Source organism: Camelina sativa, chromosome 5 (assembly GCF_030686135.1).
Source record: "Camelina sativa cultivar CO46 ecotype springtype chromosome 5, ASM3068613v1".
In the NCBI taxonomy this organism is placed as follows: domain Eukaryota; kingdom Viridiplantae; phylum Streptophyta; class Magnoliopsida; order Brassicales; family Brassicaceae; genus Camelina; species Camelina sativa.
In genome coordinates, this window is record NC_141884.1 from 25,702,907 (window position 1) to 25,719,997 (window position 17,091).

Here is a 17,091-nt window from a genome sequence, read left to right on the forward strand (position 1 = left end):
GCATTATCAACATCCCCTAGTCTGTGTTGGGCAGGGAAAATCTCGTCTTCCATTGAGTTTCTCGTGGATGATTTATCAACACACCTTGATTTCTCATGTGTCATTGGCTTCTTTATTTGTGACTCAAAACTGTCTTGGATTAACTGTCGATTTTTGTATGGTATTGGGGAAAGACTTTATTTGTTTTTTTCTAAACTTTGGAGCTTCATCTCCTCCTCTTTGCACTTCAGTTTGTGGTATTGAAATCAAGTGTTTGGCAAAAAAAAAAAAAAAAAAAATTAAAGGCACATGAAATTTCATTATTATCATTTTTAATACCACTTAATAAAAAATTTAATAAACAGATGATAGAGAAAGATAACAAAATTGAACCATACCTAAAATTTCTATTTCTGGAGGCGGTTCTAAAAATAAAAGGACATTTGTTGCTTTTTTAATGGCTACAGCTAATAAAAGAAAATAAAATATATATACAATTAAAATAATACTTTTTCTTTAATTTTCTTTTTCAAGCATCAATGAAGCTGGTCTAACAACTAGAAAATTTTCATGTTTCGGTTTGCTATTATTGTGTTCGATTAATTGCGGGCCTGATATCAGCTCGTGGGGGAGTTGATCGTCGTTAGATTGCAAGGTTTAAAACAGTACAACTGTACAAGTATTATAGCTGAATATATATATTCATTATGTATTCTTTTTAATTGTCTTGAACTGAATCTCATGATCATGTTCGTATCCTCCAATAGATTTGTACTAATATATTATATAGATGATTTTCTCATATATATATATGAGTTGACAAAACAAAATAAAAGAAATTATCATTTCGAAATGGTTCCCGCAAATAAAAGAGAACAAAAAAAGATATATGTGAAAGTGTAATTTGTGCTGATAAAACTTACACGTCACAGATATTATAAATAAAGCCCTCATGGACCACAGATTATGGAAGGAGGCTAACAGCGATTCAAGGCTCCACGTAGAAGCAAGCAAAGAGAAAGAAAAGAATCATGTTTCCACTTAATGTGTGGGCTTGAATCAAACCACTTCATTTTACTGTTATATAAATGGATCATGGCTCAACAATCAAAGCGATGCTGGAATAGGGTGAACACTGCACAACGATTAAGGCAAATGTATTTTGAAGGAATCTTGATAACAAGATTTTCACCCAGAGTATCAATTCCCTATGCAGTTGTATTACAAAAGGTTATCAATCCAAATGGTTGTTATGCTAGCAGATGAGATATGATCAGAATTATGCAAGTCAAGCCAATCAATAATGGGGTTGATCTAACAATCCTAAAATAAATAAAAGAAATTAAATAAACAAGAACCACACGACCTAAGCACTCGATGCAAGCATTCAAGTACAGGATCGGGTGGGGTGATCGAGTAAACAAAGAAAGTATGAACAACTCGAGGGCGTACACGAAGCTGGTGATCGAGTACCAGTTCGGGTATAGGGTCGAGTGATGAATAAAAATGTAAACTATCAAGATGCGAAAGCTCCTAAGGATGAGGTAATCGACTCCTAAGTGTTCTTGACCAGTATGAAAGTCCTACATGCCTCAAGCAAATATTCTTTAGATAATGAATCTCTAAAATCTTGTTAAAACACTCTCGTGATAGAAACAATCAACCTTGATCACTTCCCTACCCAACTCTCGTTGGTGAAACATGACCAAGCAGGCAATACAAACCGATTCATTATTGTTAATAAACTCCTTACACATCTAATCTCTTAGGCTAAGTGAGTAAATCTCTGGCATTGATTGATTCAAGCAGTTCATCTACATCTCTCGATGGTAAAACACCCTAGATCTATTCTCAACCTCTCGGTCTGTTGATAGCATTAAGAACACCAATCTAGAAAGGAATTTATAAAACATAAACAACCAAGCTAGGACATCCTAACCGATCAAGAACACCTAATTGTCTATCCCATCGCTAGAAACTTTGTTTCACTACTCAGATTTCATTTCAGAAAACATAAAAGTACAGATAAACGAAAATTGCATTGTATTGAAATATAAAAATAGAAGTGAAGAGTACATAGTAGAGATCTAAAAGGATAGCAAAAAGAAGTAAAATAAATCCTAACAAAATGGAAAAAGAGTTTCAGTCGCTCTAGATCTCTCTCAGAAGCTCTCGCTCTCTGGTTTGAGGGTCTGTGGCGTGCTAGAGCGAGAGGAAGAAGAGGGGGGTTCATATATGGAAACCCCTTTAACCTAGCTTCCCAGTCCTGCCCGAGGGTCTGCTCAATGATGTGCAAGAGGATGAGGTCGGGTTACTCCTCGGGTAGGTCTTCGGGTTGTTCTTCCTTCTCTTGAATCCTCCTCGATCGGGTTGGGGTTCGGACTGTTCTTCCTGCTCAATAGCTCCTTCGGGTACATGCTCGGATTTGACCTTGTTTCTCCCCATTTTAGGCTCTACAGCACCTGTTTTCATCCAAAATATGCAAATGCAAGAATGCAACACCCTAAATGGACTAATGTGAATTTCTACAATTAATGACCTAAAAATGCTAAGGTTAGGGTGTGAACAATGCAAAATATGGACAAAAAGGATGCTTAAAACATATAAATTAGAGAGTTATCAGACCCCCCAAACTTAAATCTTGCTATTACTCTAGCAAGGAAGTAGGAGGGTGTTGTTTAAAAATGGGGACTCATAACCTTTTTATGCTAAGCGAAGGATTCAAGCTATAGTTCTTAAAGATAGTATAATGGTGCTAAGATCAATCAACATGCTTACAAATATTTTTCTATGCTTATTACCATGCATGCATCGATCTAGTTCATCCTCCAACTAAAAGTAAAGACTTGTAATTCCAAAGAACAACTCTTTCACATTCATTTAAGTGTTTGGCGAATTCTTGCAAATGGAAAGTGAATCAAGCTCAATTGGTTTCAAGGATAAGGCTTTTTGGTAAGGTGGTTTCAAACAATAGCTTTGGGTGGTTTTCTCTCAAAAGAAGAAATGCAGGCAGTTGTGAAAACTATCTAAGATTGAGAACAATTATGGCATACAAAGCTTAACTCTTGATAATCTACCCTTTTCTCATTCACTTTCTTTTTATTTTTATCAAATCCCCTAGAATAAAACTACCCACATAATTTTAACTCTCTTCCTTTTTTTTTATAATCCCTAAGGTCTAAACTTTAAACATCTAGCCTTTTTTTGTTTTTTTTTCTTTTTTTTTTTTTTACTAAACTCCTAATAATATTCCTATATATTTGTTTTTCTTTTTTCTTTCTAGGAGACTATAGCAAGACCTTTTTCTCTTCTTTTACTTAGAGACTTAGAGCTAATTGAACTGAACTTTAGGAAATTTCTTCTTTAATTTCTCTTTTTATTCTTTAACCCTAACCCCAAATAATCATGCTAACCATCTATCTTTCAAAACTGATTCTATTAGCTAGTCCAAATGATTCTAACTTAGCTAAATCAAGAGCCAGTTCTTTGTCGTTCTCAATACTCTCAAGGTTTCACAACCTATAGCACAATGAAAATGCCTCACTCAACAATTCATAACAAGGTTTGAAAGAAAGGTTTGGGTTCATGGGTAGGGGAAAACAAATCGGGTTAAACGAAAAGATTGGTAAAAATGGAGTGCTAACCCGAGTTTAAAGTTACCATGAGCAAGTACTTAAATTCCAAAAGCAAGACAATTTAAGTTCAGGTTAAGTCCAATAATATAGAGATGATTCAATGTTCAAGCAAGTGGAGGAAGCATTCAAAAGACACAAGGTTCTAAACAAAAAATTTTCATTTTTTTCTAAAGATTGATCTAGCAACAATGAACTGTGATTAAGGGCTATAACTTCAATCCTAAGGTTTGATTTTAAACAAGGTGGTTTTAATCATTGTCCCCTAAGATACATATGCAATAACCCTAAATGAAGCAAACTAGACTCAATCATAATATGTAAATGCAACTACATGAAAACTCTTTTTTTTTTTTTTTTTTTTTTTTTTAAATTTCTTTTCGGGTTTTTCAATGCAAATAGATGCAGACTCAAATGAATAAAACTAGCATGCAAAAATTTGAAATAAGAAAATAAGAAAATAAAACACATTGTTATATACATTCTAGGACCCTCCCCCAAACTTAAATTACACAGTCCCTATGTAAATAAAAGTCTGAAAAATAATCCAAGAATCACACAAGTAAAATAAAACTAAATGCAATGTTATTTACAAAGGTTGGATGAATGTGGTACCTCATGGGTTGGTGAAGAAGGAGCTTGTAGCAGCTTCCATGTACGCCAAAGTGTAGCCAGGATCATCACCAGCTTCAGCAGGTGTCGGGATTCGTTCATCAGAGAGCTCGGTTATGTGCACGGACGACTTGCTCGGACCAACATCCGAGGGGTTGATCGGGTATGGCATCGCGTAGCTCATAATACTAAGGAGAGGAAAGACTTAAAAACGTAAGTTATATTTACAACTCTGCCGTAGGGATTTCCTCCCAACTGACCTTGTTTATAGTCGCTAAGCTTGACTTACGATTTATCTCAGACCGGTGCGGGATCGGCGAGATGCAAAGATGACCCCGCCTCTATGCTCTCATTTACCATGTATTTCTTCACTCTCTGCCCGTTCACAGTAAACTCAGTCCCATCCTTCCCGAGCAATGTCACTGCTCCATAGGGCATAACCTCTTTAACTTCGAAAGGTCCTGACCATCTTGACTTGAGCTTCCCGGGGAATTGCCGAAGATTTGAGTTGAATAAAAGGACTTTGTCTCCAGCTTTCAAATCCTTGTGTTGGATTTTTTTGTCATGAAAGGCTTTGATTCTTTCCTTGTAGATCCTCGAATTATCATAAGCCTCCAACCGTATCTCATCAAGTTCGTGGAGATCCATTGCTCTCCTTTCTTGAGCAGTTTTTATGTCCAAATTCAGTAGCTTGATCGCCCACGTAGCTTTATATTCTACCTCGACCGGAAGGTGACAATTTTTTCTATAAAGAAGCTGGAAAGGCGTTCGCCCAATCGGTGTTTTGTAAGCGGTCCTGTAAGCCCATAGCGCATCATCTAGCTTGAATGCCCAATCCATTTTTGTGATTCCCACGATTTTGGCTAATATCGCTTTGATCTGTTTATTACTCACTTCCACTTGTCCGCTGGTCTATGGGTGGTAAGCTATTGCAACTTTATGCCTGACTCTGTGCTTTCTTAACAAGCCATCGAAAACTCTGTTAATGAAATGGGTTGCTCCTTCACTGATCACTACCCTTGGGATTCCAAACCTCGGGAAAATGATGTTTTTGAACATCTTCATTACGACCTTGTGATCATTTGTCGGACTGGCGATTGCTTCGACCCACTTTGAGACATAGTCAACTGTCACCAGGATGTACATGTTTCAATTGGAAGGTGGGTTGAAAGGTCCCATGAAATCTGTTCCCCAGACATCGAAAATTTCGACTTCTAAGATCGGCTGTTGAGGCATTTCGTTTCTTCTACCGATGTTACCCATTTTCTGGCATGAGTCACATTTTTTATGAAGAGTTGCACGTCTTTGAACATGGTTGGCCACCAGAGACAAGCTTCAAGTATCTTTTGGACGGTTTTGAAGGTAGCAAAATGTCCTCCATAGGCGAACCCATGACTGTAACGCCCCCGAACCGTACTATGACCACGAAGGCCATCAGACAGCCCTGGGACGCTACTTTGGAAACGTTCACCAATGATCCGGCCGGGTACAAGAACGAATCAGGACCCTTTGGTCAGTCCATCGATGAGGTTCCCGACCACACGACACGTCCTTAAGGCTTTGCAACCCTACAGACACGCCGTGCGTTGAGCCGACCTGGACAAAGTCTATATCAGTACCACTCGCCCGATTAAAAGAAATCCGATTACATTGCTAAGTAAAAAGAATTTATAACAAACGATTAAACAAAAGGTTGTAGAGTTTTTGGATAAGGCCTAGTGCCAAAGTTTGATCCGAAATAAAACATACTTTTACTTTACAATAGACACAAAACAAAACTACTCCGGGTTCCTATCGTTCACCACGCCCTCTAGTTCCCTCTAGGGTTACCTGCAACACAAATATTTATTGTAAGTAATCTAGGATTACTTAGTGAGCTCAGGGTTCCTGCAAAGAAATAATCCCCAATCCCCAAACCCCATCAACAAACAACATGCAAGCATATACAAACAACATGCGAGCATATACAAACAACATGCAAGCGAAGCAATTAACATGCAAGCGAGCAAACAATACAACAACAATCAGAGATAACATGCGGAAGCTAATGAGCTAAGCAAATTAATCTAGCAAGCAAATACAACAACATGCAACAACGTGCAACAACGTGCAACAACATAAACTTGAAATAAAACAAGAGTTTTTAACAAGTTCTAATTTATTGGGCCCGGTATGCATCCTTTCCTTAACCCCTCATGAACAACCGTTTTACAACCACATAGGCATGTAATCGGACTTCACTCAAAGCCACACCGTCGTGTAGACAGCCTCGGCCAGGGTAGCGAGCCCAGTAACCTCCGAGCTCTTCGTAACCAACACTACAAGCACACGAACATGGGTTGCATGTCGCGGCTGCATGTGGTACGGAATGGGAAGGATAGCAATACCAAGTCTTACTACGCTTAGCCGGAATTTCTCGCGGACTAAAACGCATTAAGACTTCACCGAAGTTGATACTTGAGTTTATATGGTTTTTAAGCTCATAATTTTATAAGTATCTTAACTAGTTATCACCCTTATCACTAGAACATTTCGATCTAGCAACTGGTGTAACCTCACCGCGCATGCATTTAAACAAGAAAATCACAAAAGAAATTCAAGTAAAATGCAAATAAATGCTTCATGCAAACCGTGCACTAGATAGATGTCTTTAATTCCCATCTAGTCCGGCAAAATATGTGCCTGAACTCACAGTAAACCGTCAATGATCGGTCTCCCTTGATGAAGCTTCTCCGCGGCACACTCGGATCTCCTCTTTGGTTGAGATCGATTTCCTTATCGATTCAACCTGCGGTCGATAGTCTTGTCTTGATTCTTCTCTTCTTCTCTTCTTCTCTTTCACGAACTCGCCCACTCTTTTCTCTCTTTTCTCTCGCTCACTTTCTCTCTCAATTTTCTCTCCTTACCCCTTGTGACCTTGTGCGAAAATGAGAGAAGTGAGGCTCTATTTATAGAGGACTTGGGCGGTGGAGATAGCCAATGCATGAGACTTATTTCTTCTTCTTAGTGCATGAGATCTCCTCTTTGGTTGAGATCGATTTCCTTATCGATTCAACTTGCGGTCGATAGTCTTGTCTTGATTCTTCTCTTCTTCTCTTCTTCTCTTTCACGAACTCGCTCACTCTTTTCTCTCTTCTCTCTCGCTCACTTTCTCTCTCAATTTTCTCTCCTTACCCCTTGTGACCTTGTGCGAAAATGAGAGAAGTGAGGCTCTATTTATAGAGGACTTGGGCGGTGAAGATAGCCAATGCATGAGACTTATTTCTTCTTCTTAGTGCATGTGGTTTAACACTTGGTTGTGTTTAACACTAATACTTGGCCACTAAAACGCCACTCTCATCATTGGATTTGTTTAATCCTCCACTAACTCCACTAACTTCTTCTTAATTGTTTAAGATCCCAGTAACTCCACTAACTCTTCCTTGATTAAATTAATCTTCCACTAACTCCACTATCTTTATTTGATTAATTTAATCCTCCACTTCTTCTCTTGACTTAGGCGATTTTGATGAAGGAAGACTTTCTTGTGGGATCGGTTAGTGTCTCTCGGTCGATCGTCGGTCAGCTCTCGGCGATTCTCGATCCATCTCGGCACTCTCGGCAACTATCGGACTTTTTCGGCAATTCTCGGTAGCTTCTCAGGCAACTCTCGGTCCTTCGGACATCTTCGGACAACTCGGCCATTTCTCGATTCGTCCAAATTTTCTCGGACTTTTCTACATCAAACTTTCTTTTCTCCTTGTTGGCTTCCCTTCTTGGTCTTTTGGCCTTTAGTTTTTATTTTGAAATTTACCCCTTGGTGAGGGTCATTACAATGACAGTGCTCTAGTACTCCTCGGACCTCTTCTTCTGCTATACATCGTCTGAGTAGGCCATCTATCCCTTTTTTGTATAAACAAGGTTCATCCCAGTAATAGCTATTGACATCCCTGAAGAACTTCTTCTTTTTATGAACATCATAGTCCTTAGGAATTTCCCCGCACACCATGTAGTTCACGAAATCTGAGTACCATGGTAGCTTAGCCGACTCGATTGCCATGAACTCGATCAACCCGGTTGACTTGGGGATCGAGTGAGCTATCGTGTGTCCGATCGTGTGGCTCATTTATTCCACGAAGTCGATGTGCATCAGTCTCTCTTCGGGCATTGAATCATCTATTGGAAGTGGATCCTCAATTCTCATCCTAGACAAATGGTCTGCTACCCCGTTTTCGATTCCTTTCTTATCAAGAATTTCTTTGTCGAATTCTAGACAAATGGTTTGGCGTCCTTTTTTGAGTAAATGTACCTTAGATCGGCATGATCCGTGTAAACAATCACTTTCGATCCGACTAAGTAACTTTGGAATTTCTCAAACGCAATAACCACAGCAAGGAGCTCTTTTTCAGTTGCCGCAAACCTCGTCTAGGCATCGTCCATGGTTCTACTGGCGTAGTAGATCACATGGAGGTTTTTTATCTATTATTTGGCCCAGTACCGCCCCCACAGTGTAATCTGATGCATCACACATAATCTCGAAAGGATGATCCCAATTAGGTGCTTGAACTATTGGTGCGCTCACCAAAGCCTCCTTTATCTTGTTGAAAGCGTCTAGATAGTCCTTGTCGACAATAAACTCTGCCTCTTTGCAAAGGAGCCGCGTTAACGGTCGGGCGATCTTAGAGAAGTCTTTAATAATTCGCCTGTAGAACCCTGCGTGACCAAAAAAGCTTCTGACGTCTCTCACCGATTTAGGGGGTTGCAGTTGAACCATTACTTCTATCTTAGCCTTGTTGACCTCTATCCCCTTTTCTGAGATCTTGTGTCCTAGGACTATCCCCTCCTGAACCATAAAGTGGTACTTTTCCCAGTTTAACACTAGGTTGATTTCTTCACACCTTTTGAGCACCTTGCAGAGGTTTGAAAGACAAGATGAGAAAGAGGTTCCATATACTGAAAAGTCATCCATGAAAACTTCCACCATCTCTTCTATTAAATCCGAGAAGATGGACGTCATGCATCTTTGGAAAGTTGCGGGAGTGTTGCACAAACCGAAAGGCATCCTCCGATAGGGAAAAGTACCATAAGGGCAGGTGAATGTCGTTTCTCCTGGTCGGCAGGGTGTATAGGTATTTGGAAAAACCCACTATACCCATCAAGGAAATAGTAGTAGGGGTGGTTAGTGAGTCGTTCCAGCATCTGGTCGATGAAAGGCAGGGGGAAATGATCCTTCCTAGAGTCTGCGTTAAGCTTCGTATAGTCAATACACATTCGATGACCTGTTATCGTCCTTGTGGGAATTAGCTCATCTTTCTCGTTTTTGACAACGGTGATTCCTCCTCTCTTCGGAACGTAGTGCACCGGTGACACTCAAGTACTATAAGAGATCGGGTAGATAACTCCAGCATCGAGCAACTTCATAATTTCCTTTTTCACCACTTCTTTCAGGTTCAGGTTTAGCCGACGTTGAGGTTCCACACTAGAGTACGACTCATCCTCCAGGTTTATCCGGTGGGTGTAGAGATCAGGGGATATACCCTTGAAGTCATCTAGAGTGTAGACTATTGCTCCTCTATAGTTTCTTAACCGAGTGCAAAGCAATTTCAGCTCTTTTTCGGGCAGGCTAGAATTGACGATAAATGGATAAGTTGAATTAGGTCCCAAGAAAGAGTACCTTAGCCCAGACGGAAGAGGTTTGAGTTCTACTTTAGGCACCTTTGACTCAGACCAATCATCAGTGGTTTGGAGTTGCGGCTCGAGGTGGTGCTCGATCACCTTACTCAGTGGAGCGGTCGTGTTAGTGATCGGGTTGGTGATCGGGTGGCCTAGCGTTAAGCAACTGCACGACACGACCCAGGAGGTGACTACTGACTTGTTCGAGCTTCGGTTGCCGAGCATTATTCCCTCCTTTTCAGCCTCCCTCGTGTCTTCACTCAACTCCGGTTCGATGACTTCCCAATAAGTGTCAAGCAGCTCCTTGTAGAGCTCCATTTCTCGGTGTACGAATCCATCCTTACTATCATTTGTTAGCGCTGTCTGTAGGCAAACCCCGATTGCTATCTTCTCAAACACCTCCTCACGCAGTTTTCCTAACTCCTCTGGACAGAAGGTTTGCCCCACGATTGTGGGCTTTTTCATGGTTTCCCGAATGTCAAACTACATAATAAGGTCTTTCCCGAGCCTCAGATCTACCTTCCCGTTCCTCACATCTATCATAGCTCCTGCTGTGGCTAAAAATGGTCGTCCTAAGATAAGCGGATCCCTTGGCTCTACATCCATTTCCAAAACCATGAAGTTGGTTGGTACGTCTACTGAACCTACCTTGACCGGGAAGTCTTCCAATACTTCAGTTGGCAACCTTGTAGTTCGATCTGCCAGAACTAGTTGGATGTTGGTGGGTTTGAATTTCTCAAATCCAAGACGTTTGGCTACAGTTAAAGGCATTAAGCTGACTGATGCCCCCAAGTCGCAGAGACATCTGCCAAACATCAAAGGTTTAATCGAGCAAGGCAAAGTGAACGACCCCGGGTCGCTCAGTTTCTTAGGTGCAGTAGTCCTCTGGATTATAGCACTGCACTCGTGATTGAGTATGACCATCCCTTGAACTTGTTTGATCCGTTCCATCACCGCATCTTTCAGGAATTTCTTGTAAGGTTTATCAGGGTGAAAGCATCCATTCGAACAATGCCTTGTACTTCTCAAGACGTTCTTTGCGAAATCGTCCAGGAAATGGCAAGGGTGGCTTGTAAGGTGGAGAGATGAATCGTCTTTCGTTCTGTTTCTCTCCTCCTGGTTTGTCTGTATGAGGTGGACTGACCGGAGTATCAACCCGATCATCTATCCGGGTAGTGTGATCGGGTGCGGGGTCGGGTTGCTCTGTAGAATGGTTTTGTGGTTGAGCAGGGGTGGGCGGTTCACGGAGATCCTCCCCATCTAAGTCATTGCTGTCCTCAGTAATGTGTGGTGGTGCCGTCCGAGGTGGTAATTGGCGTCCACTACGTAGGGCTATGGCTAGCGCAGACTCCTGACGTTTTGAAGTTGAAGCTGATTTATCTGTAAGCACCTGAATTCGAGAGCTCAAGGCATCAAACTTGCTGTGTAGTTGCTGGTAATTGGCTGATAAACGGCAGGCGAGATCATCGAATCTTGTAGTAATTTGTATGGCATCGGTCTTCTGAGTTGACAGGACTTGGTGCATCATTGAAAGCAAATCGAGGGATGAGGAATGATATGAAGGTACTGGGCTGATAGTCTGTTGATTGGGGATGTAGGTTCTGTGCCTTGTCTTGTGACCGCGTTGATTATTAATGTAGTTCATGTCCTCTAGCTGAGCATTCTCCCCATCTTGTTGCGGAAACTGCTCTTCCTCTGAGATTGCATGGACATGCTGCTGCTGGTTGAGGAGCTTATCGAGCTTGTCATTGAGGGCTTTCATGTCCCTCATGTACTTGGCATCATCCTCTCAGTAGATCGCACATTACGATCATACTCCTCATTGTAATGCCCATCAGATTGAGCCAAGTTCTCCACTAGATCCCAACCTTCATCGACATCTTTGTTGAGGAAGTTACCATTGCTTGCGGTGCCAACAGAATTTGTATCTTAGGGACCACTCCTCGGTATATGTACTCAGCAATGAAGCATTGCTGAATCCATGATGAGGGCATCTGGTGGTGTATCCCTTGAAACGTTCCTAAGATTTACTGAACGTCTCATTGTTCTTCTGAACAAAGCTGGAGATGTCATTTCGCAGTCTTGCGGTTCTGGAGTTAGAGAAGAATTTGGCTAGAAACGCCTTCTTGCATGTTTCCCAGATGGTGATGGACTCTTTGGGGAGTGATTTCTCCCAGATGTGTGCTTTGTCTCCCAAGGAAAAGGGGAAAAGCCAGAGTTTGAATTCATCTTCACTAACTCCATTAATCTTTGTTAGGCTACAGAGCCTATCAAACTCATCCAAATGGTCCAATGGGTCCTCCATTGGCAATCGATGAAACTTGTTGCTTTGTATCATCTGGATGAGACTACTCTTTATCTCAAAGTTGTTGTTCTGAACAGCAGGTGGCACAATGCCATTTCTTTGAGTATGAGTAGATGGAGCATCCCCTGCTCTTATGTTGGTCCTCACTGGAGGAGCTGGTGGACCATTCTGATTATTCATTATCTCCTCAATTGTGGTCGGTTGCGGTTGTGGTACTTGTTGTTGATGGAGTAACCTTGGTCTGTCAATGTTGTCTATGAAATGACTCAAGTGTTGGCTACCCTTGGATCGTGTTTGCATGCACAAGCAGGTGACCGAGTGAGTGCACAAAGGTCTACCCGATCCTGGTGACCGAGTGACAGGTCGTGTGGGTACTCGGGTTGTACCTGAAATGCAAAACAAACAAAGACGAAGGCAAACAAGTCAGTTTCCAAACCAATGTAGATAATAGAACTTGATCTAGCAAGTTCTGAAATCTTAAACGTAGCAAATAAAATTCAACCAAATGGCAACAGCACCAAATTGATAACAGGATTTTTACCCAGGGTATCAGTTCCCTATGCAGTTGTAGTACAAAGGGTTATCAATCCAAATGGTTGTTATGCTAGCAGATGAGATATGATCAGAACTATGCAAGTCAAGCCAAGCAATAATGGGGTTTGATCTAACAATCCTAAAATAAATAAAAGAAATTAAATAAACAAGAACCCCACGACCTAAGCACTCGATGCAAGCATTCAAGTACAGGATCGTGTGGGGTGATAGAGTAAACAAAGAAAGTATGAACAACTCGAGGGCGTACACGAAGCTGGTGATCGAGTACCAATTCGGGTATAGGGTCGAGTGATGAATAAAAGTGTAAATTATCAAGATGTGAAAGCTCCTAAGAATGGGGTAATCGACTCCTAAGTGTTCTTGACCAGTATGGAAGTCCTACATGCCTCAAGCAAATATTTCTTAGACAATGAATCTCTAAAATCTTGTTAAAACACTCTCTTTATAAAAACAATCAACCTTGATCACTTCCCTACCCAACTCTCGTTGGAGAAACATGACCAAGCAGGCAATACAAACCGATTCATTATTGTCAATAAACTCCTTACACATCTAATCTCTTAGGCTAAGTGAGTAAATCTCTAGCATTGATTGATTCAAGCATTTCATCTACATCTCTTGATTGTAAAACACCCTAGATCTAATCTCAACGTCTCGGTCTGTTGATAGAATTAAAAACACCAATCTAGAAAGGAATTTATAAAACATAAACAACCAAGCTAAGACATCCTAACCGATCAAGAACACCTAATTGTCTATCCCATCCCTAGAAACTTTGTTTCACTACTCAGATTTTATTGCAGAAAACATAAAAGCATAGATAAACGAAAATTGCATTGTATTGAAATATAAAAATAGAAGTGAAGAGTACAGAGTAGAAATCTAAAACGATGGCAAAAAGAAGTAAAATAAATCCTAACAAATTGGAAAAAGAGTTTGAGTCGCTCAAGATCTCTCTCAGAAGCTCTCGCTCTCTGGTTTGAGGGTCTGCGGCGTGCTAGGACGAGAGGAAGAAGAGGGGGATTTATATATGGAAACCCCTTTAACCTAGCTTCCCAGTCCTGCCCGAGGGTCTGCTCGATGATGTGCACGAGGATGAGGCCAGGTTACTCCTCGGGTAGGTCTTCGGGTTGTTCTTCCTTCTCTTGAATCCTTCTCGATCGGGTTGGGGTTCGGACTGTTCTTCCTGCTCAATAGCTCCTTCGGGTACATGCTCGGATTTGACCTTGTTTCTCTCCATTTTAGGCTCTAAAGCACCTGTTTTCATCCAAAATATGCAAATGCAAGAATGCAACCCTAAATGGCCTAAATGCGAATTTCTGCAGTTAATGACCTAAAAATGCTAAGGTTAGGGTGTGAATACTGCAAAATATGGACAAATAGGATGCTTAAAACATTTAAATTAGAGAGTTATCAGATCTTCATCAATCGAACCCACCAGCTCAGCTCTTGAAGCAGAACCCATCGCACTTAGGGAAGCTCTCCTCCAGACAAAGAATCTTGACTATCAACCAGTTACTTTCTGTGGAGACTCAAAGGTTATATATACTTATTTGGAAAAGAATCAGAAACAAGACTGTCCATTGGAAAATGTCGGAGAAGTTCAAGGATACTTGGAGGACATACTTGCATTGAGTAATAGTCTCCATAAATTTAATTTTTTGGTAGAAATAGCAATGTATTGGCTGATACACTAGCTGTGACAACCCGTCCCGTGGACCCTACTAGCCTCCGCTAGCTTGTCTCCATAGGCCCTAAGTTGGTCCTGCAGGGCATCGATCCTAACCCCTCATCGTAGAAAAGAACTCACATCCAAATCCACCAGTAGGTTATTGGTGCGCCAAACATTCCTCAAACCCTGCTCCCCACCCTTAACAACCTTTCCACGAGACGGGTTGTCACACTAGCAAAGGAGGCTAGAGTTAAGAATTCTCCTTTGGTCGTCTCTTGTGTCTGTTAATGTTGAACAAACGATGTATACATACTCTTTATAACATGTTGGCCGACAAAAAAAAAAACTTACACGTCACAGAATGGAAAGATATTGACGTGCACTACATGATATGAATTCATCTTTATTAGAGTTAGGGGTGGGTATTTTGGTTTAAGTTTAGGTTTGATTTGGTTCGGTTCGGTTTTATTCAGTTTTGGTAACACTTTAACCAAACTCAACCAAAGTTAGTTTGGTTTGTGTTTGGATCGCTTTATGTTTAATTCGCTTTGGTTTTACTTTGGTTCAGTTTTAATTCGATTTAAAAATTAGTTAATGTAACAAAATAAAATTTATTGTGGTTTGATTATAGGTATAAACTAAGCAACAAATTGTACGTGAATTAATCAAATAAATTAGCAAAGCTAAAAAATTTTACCATGTAAAAATAAAATCCCTAATGTTAAATATAATTAAATCTATATTTATATTTAGTTAATTTTATTAGAAAAGTGAAAATAAAGTAAAATATAAACCAAATGTAAGTTTTTCTAAGTAAGATCATATATTTACAATTTTACTAATATTATTAATTGATTAATTTAATATACATATTGGGTTATCGGTTCGATTTGGTTTAAAACCGTACCGAACTGAACTGTTTGGATTGAGAAGAAATATAACTAAATGGTTGGAGTGTAGGATTGAGTTTGGTTTGGGTTGGTTGGATTTCGGTTGGTTGGTTTGATTTTGTTTAGTTCGGTTCGGTTTAAATGCCTACCCCTAATGAGAGCAGCTAGTTACTGAACCAGTTAGAGATAAGAGATAGAGAACACGATGATACCTATGGTTTTTTTTAACAACATCATTTCTCTTACTATCGTGTTAAGAGTACCATTTCTTAAATATTCATAACATGAAATATGTTATTATCCGATGTAAAGGATTTTTTTTTTTTTTTTTTTTTTTTTGACAAAGTAGAATACTGAGAAAACTTATTTATCATGCTTTATGGCCTCAGAACATCTTCAAGTTATAATGCACATATATAACTTATTAATTTTGTTTTTAATATTAATTAAAACTAAATATTTCTTGTATACATTTTTGGGTCAAAGCCACTGGTTATGATATAGAGATCCACCGGCTGGAGATCCATCGCAGACTTATTTTATGTAAAATAAACACACAAGCAACGAATAGCTTTGGTATATATTAGCAAGCAAAGAAGCAGAAACATCCTCTGTACCACGGGTAGCCACCAGCGCAGTTTCCATCTACTCCTCTATCATTGTTAATGCAATGATCCCTGCACTGACCATCTTTTACACAACGTCTTGACCATGTCTCACTTTCTCTATTGCAAAGCGCCCCCTTCACAATTGTCGGTGCTTCTGCGTATAAATGTGTGAAAGGTTAATTATATAAATGAAAGAAACAAATCTTGAACACATTTTCAAGGCATATGATAAGACACTCACCAAAATCAGCAAATAGAACAAGAGAAACAAAGATAAGGATAATGGTGGTAAAAAATTTAGCCATGACTAAGACTATACTTTGATGTAATTCGCATAATACCGACCTCGATTTATAATAAAACTAGATTTATAACCGCGCGTTACGTGGGACTATAATTTTGTTATTATTAATATAAACCGTTGAATATAATTACTATTATTCAATATGAAAATATAAATCTATATGGATGTCAAACTTATTTTATTAAGTGATGTATAACTTATCTATTTCTTTTAACATTTTTTACAATTAATTATTTCTTTATTTTCTGGTATACATTCATCATCTTTTGCATCTACTCTCTTTTCACATTTTATTATCTCACTTATAATATATTAATTATGAAGACATATCATAACTATTTGTCATCTTCTAATACTTTTTTTATCGGCTGAGTGATCATTACTTACTAACGTAGACATAAATTTTTTTATAGAAAATATATACTTTTTGTCTCAAAGTTTATTTAACAGTGTTATATAGTACACAGAAGTTTTGCTTCCTAGTAATAAAACTCATAATTGGACTCGTTTTATCCATAAACATCATATTATAATATCAAATATTACATTTTATCTTAATTGTTTGACAAAAGAAAAATTATGTTCACATATATAATTTTTTTTACTTTAAAATATGTATAGTCTACTATGGTCAATATAGTGTTTTTTTTTTTTTTTGATTTTCCTAAATCAACAAACTCATAAGATTAGTCTAACTTTTAAATATGTGTATTTATCCAAAAATAGAACTCTTTTTAAATTTTAATTAAAATTCTGTAATCTACCACTACTATTGTAATTGTTTTTCTTACAAATATATATATTTTTTAAATTCGTTCTTTGTAATTTTCACTATTTTGTTTTTTGGTGTGTGTGATGTTCAGAATAATTATTTTAATATAT

The 17,091-nt window shown here is 39.2% G+C and overlaps 3 protein-coding genes and 1 non-coding gene across 4 annotated transcripts; 1 reads left to right on the forward strand and 3 right to left on the reverse strand.

The window, feature by feature from the left end:
- Nucleotides 1–4,520: 4,520 nt before the first annotated feature.
- On the reverse strand, nt 4,521–5,063 carry LOC104789465 (uncharacterized). The gene has a single exon (XM_010515159.1). The coding sequence runs from the start codon at nt 5,061–5,063 to the stop codon at nt 4,521–4,523; it is 543 nt and encodes a 180-aa protein (XP_010513461.1).
- A 5,295-nt stretch (nt 5,064–10,358) lies between these two features.
- LOC147944352 (uncharacterized) lies at nt 10,359–10,826 on the reverse strand. Its single transcript, XM_087512550.1, has one exon. It carries the CDS (start codon nt 10,824–10,826, stop codon nt 10,359–10,361), a length of 468 nt encoding a protein of 155 aa, XP_087368676.1.
- A 1,025-nt stretch (nt 10,827–11,851) lies between these two features.
- Nucleotides 11,852–11,958, forward strand: LOC147944353 (small nucleolar RNA R71). The gene has a single exon (XR_015558740.1). It is a non-coding gene; the product is annotated as a small nucleolar RNA R71 (small nucleolar RNA).
- A 3,889-nt stretch (nt 11,959–15,847) lies between these two features.
- Nucleotides 15,848–16,210, reverse strand: LOC109133033 (defensin-like protein 18). The gene is made up of 2 exons (XM_019245565.2): nt 16,147–16,210; nt 15,848–16,059 (listed from the first exon to the last, which is right to left on the reverse strand). The coding sequence occupies exons 1-2, from the start codon at nt 16,208–16,210 to the stop codon at nt 15,881–15,883; spliced, it is 243 nt and encodes an 80-aa protein (XP_019101110.1). The 3' UTR covers nt 15,848–15,880.
- Nucleotides 16,211–17,091: the final 881 nt, after the last annotated feature.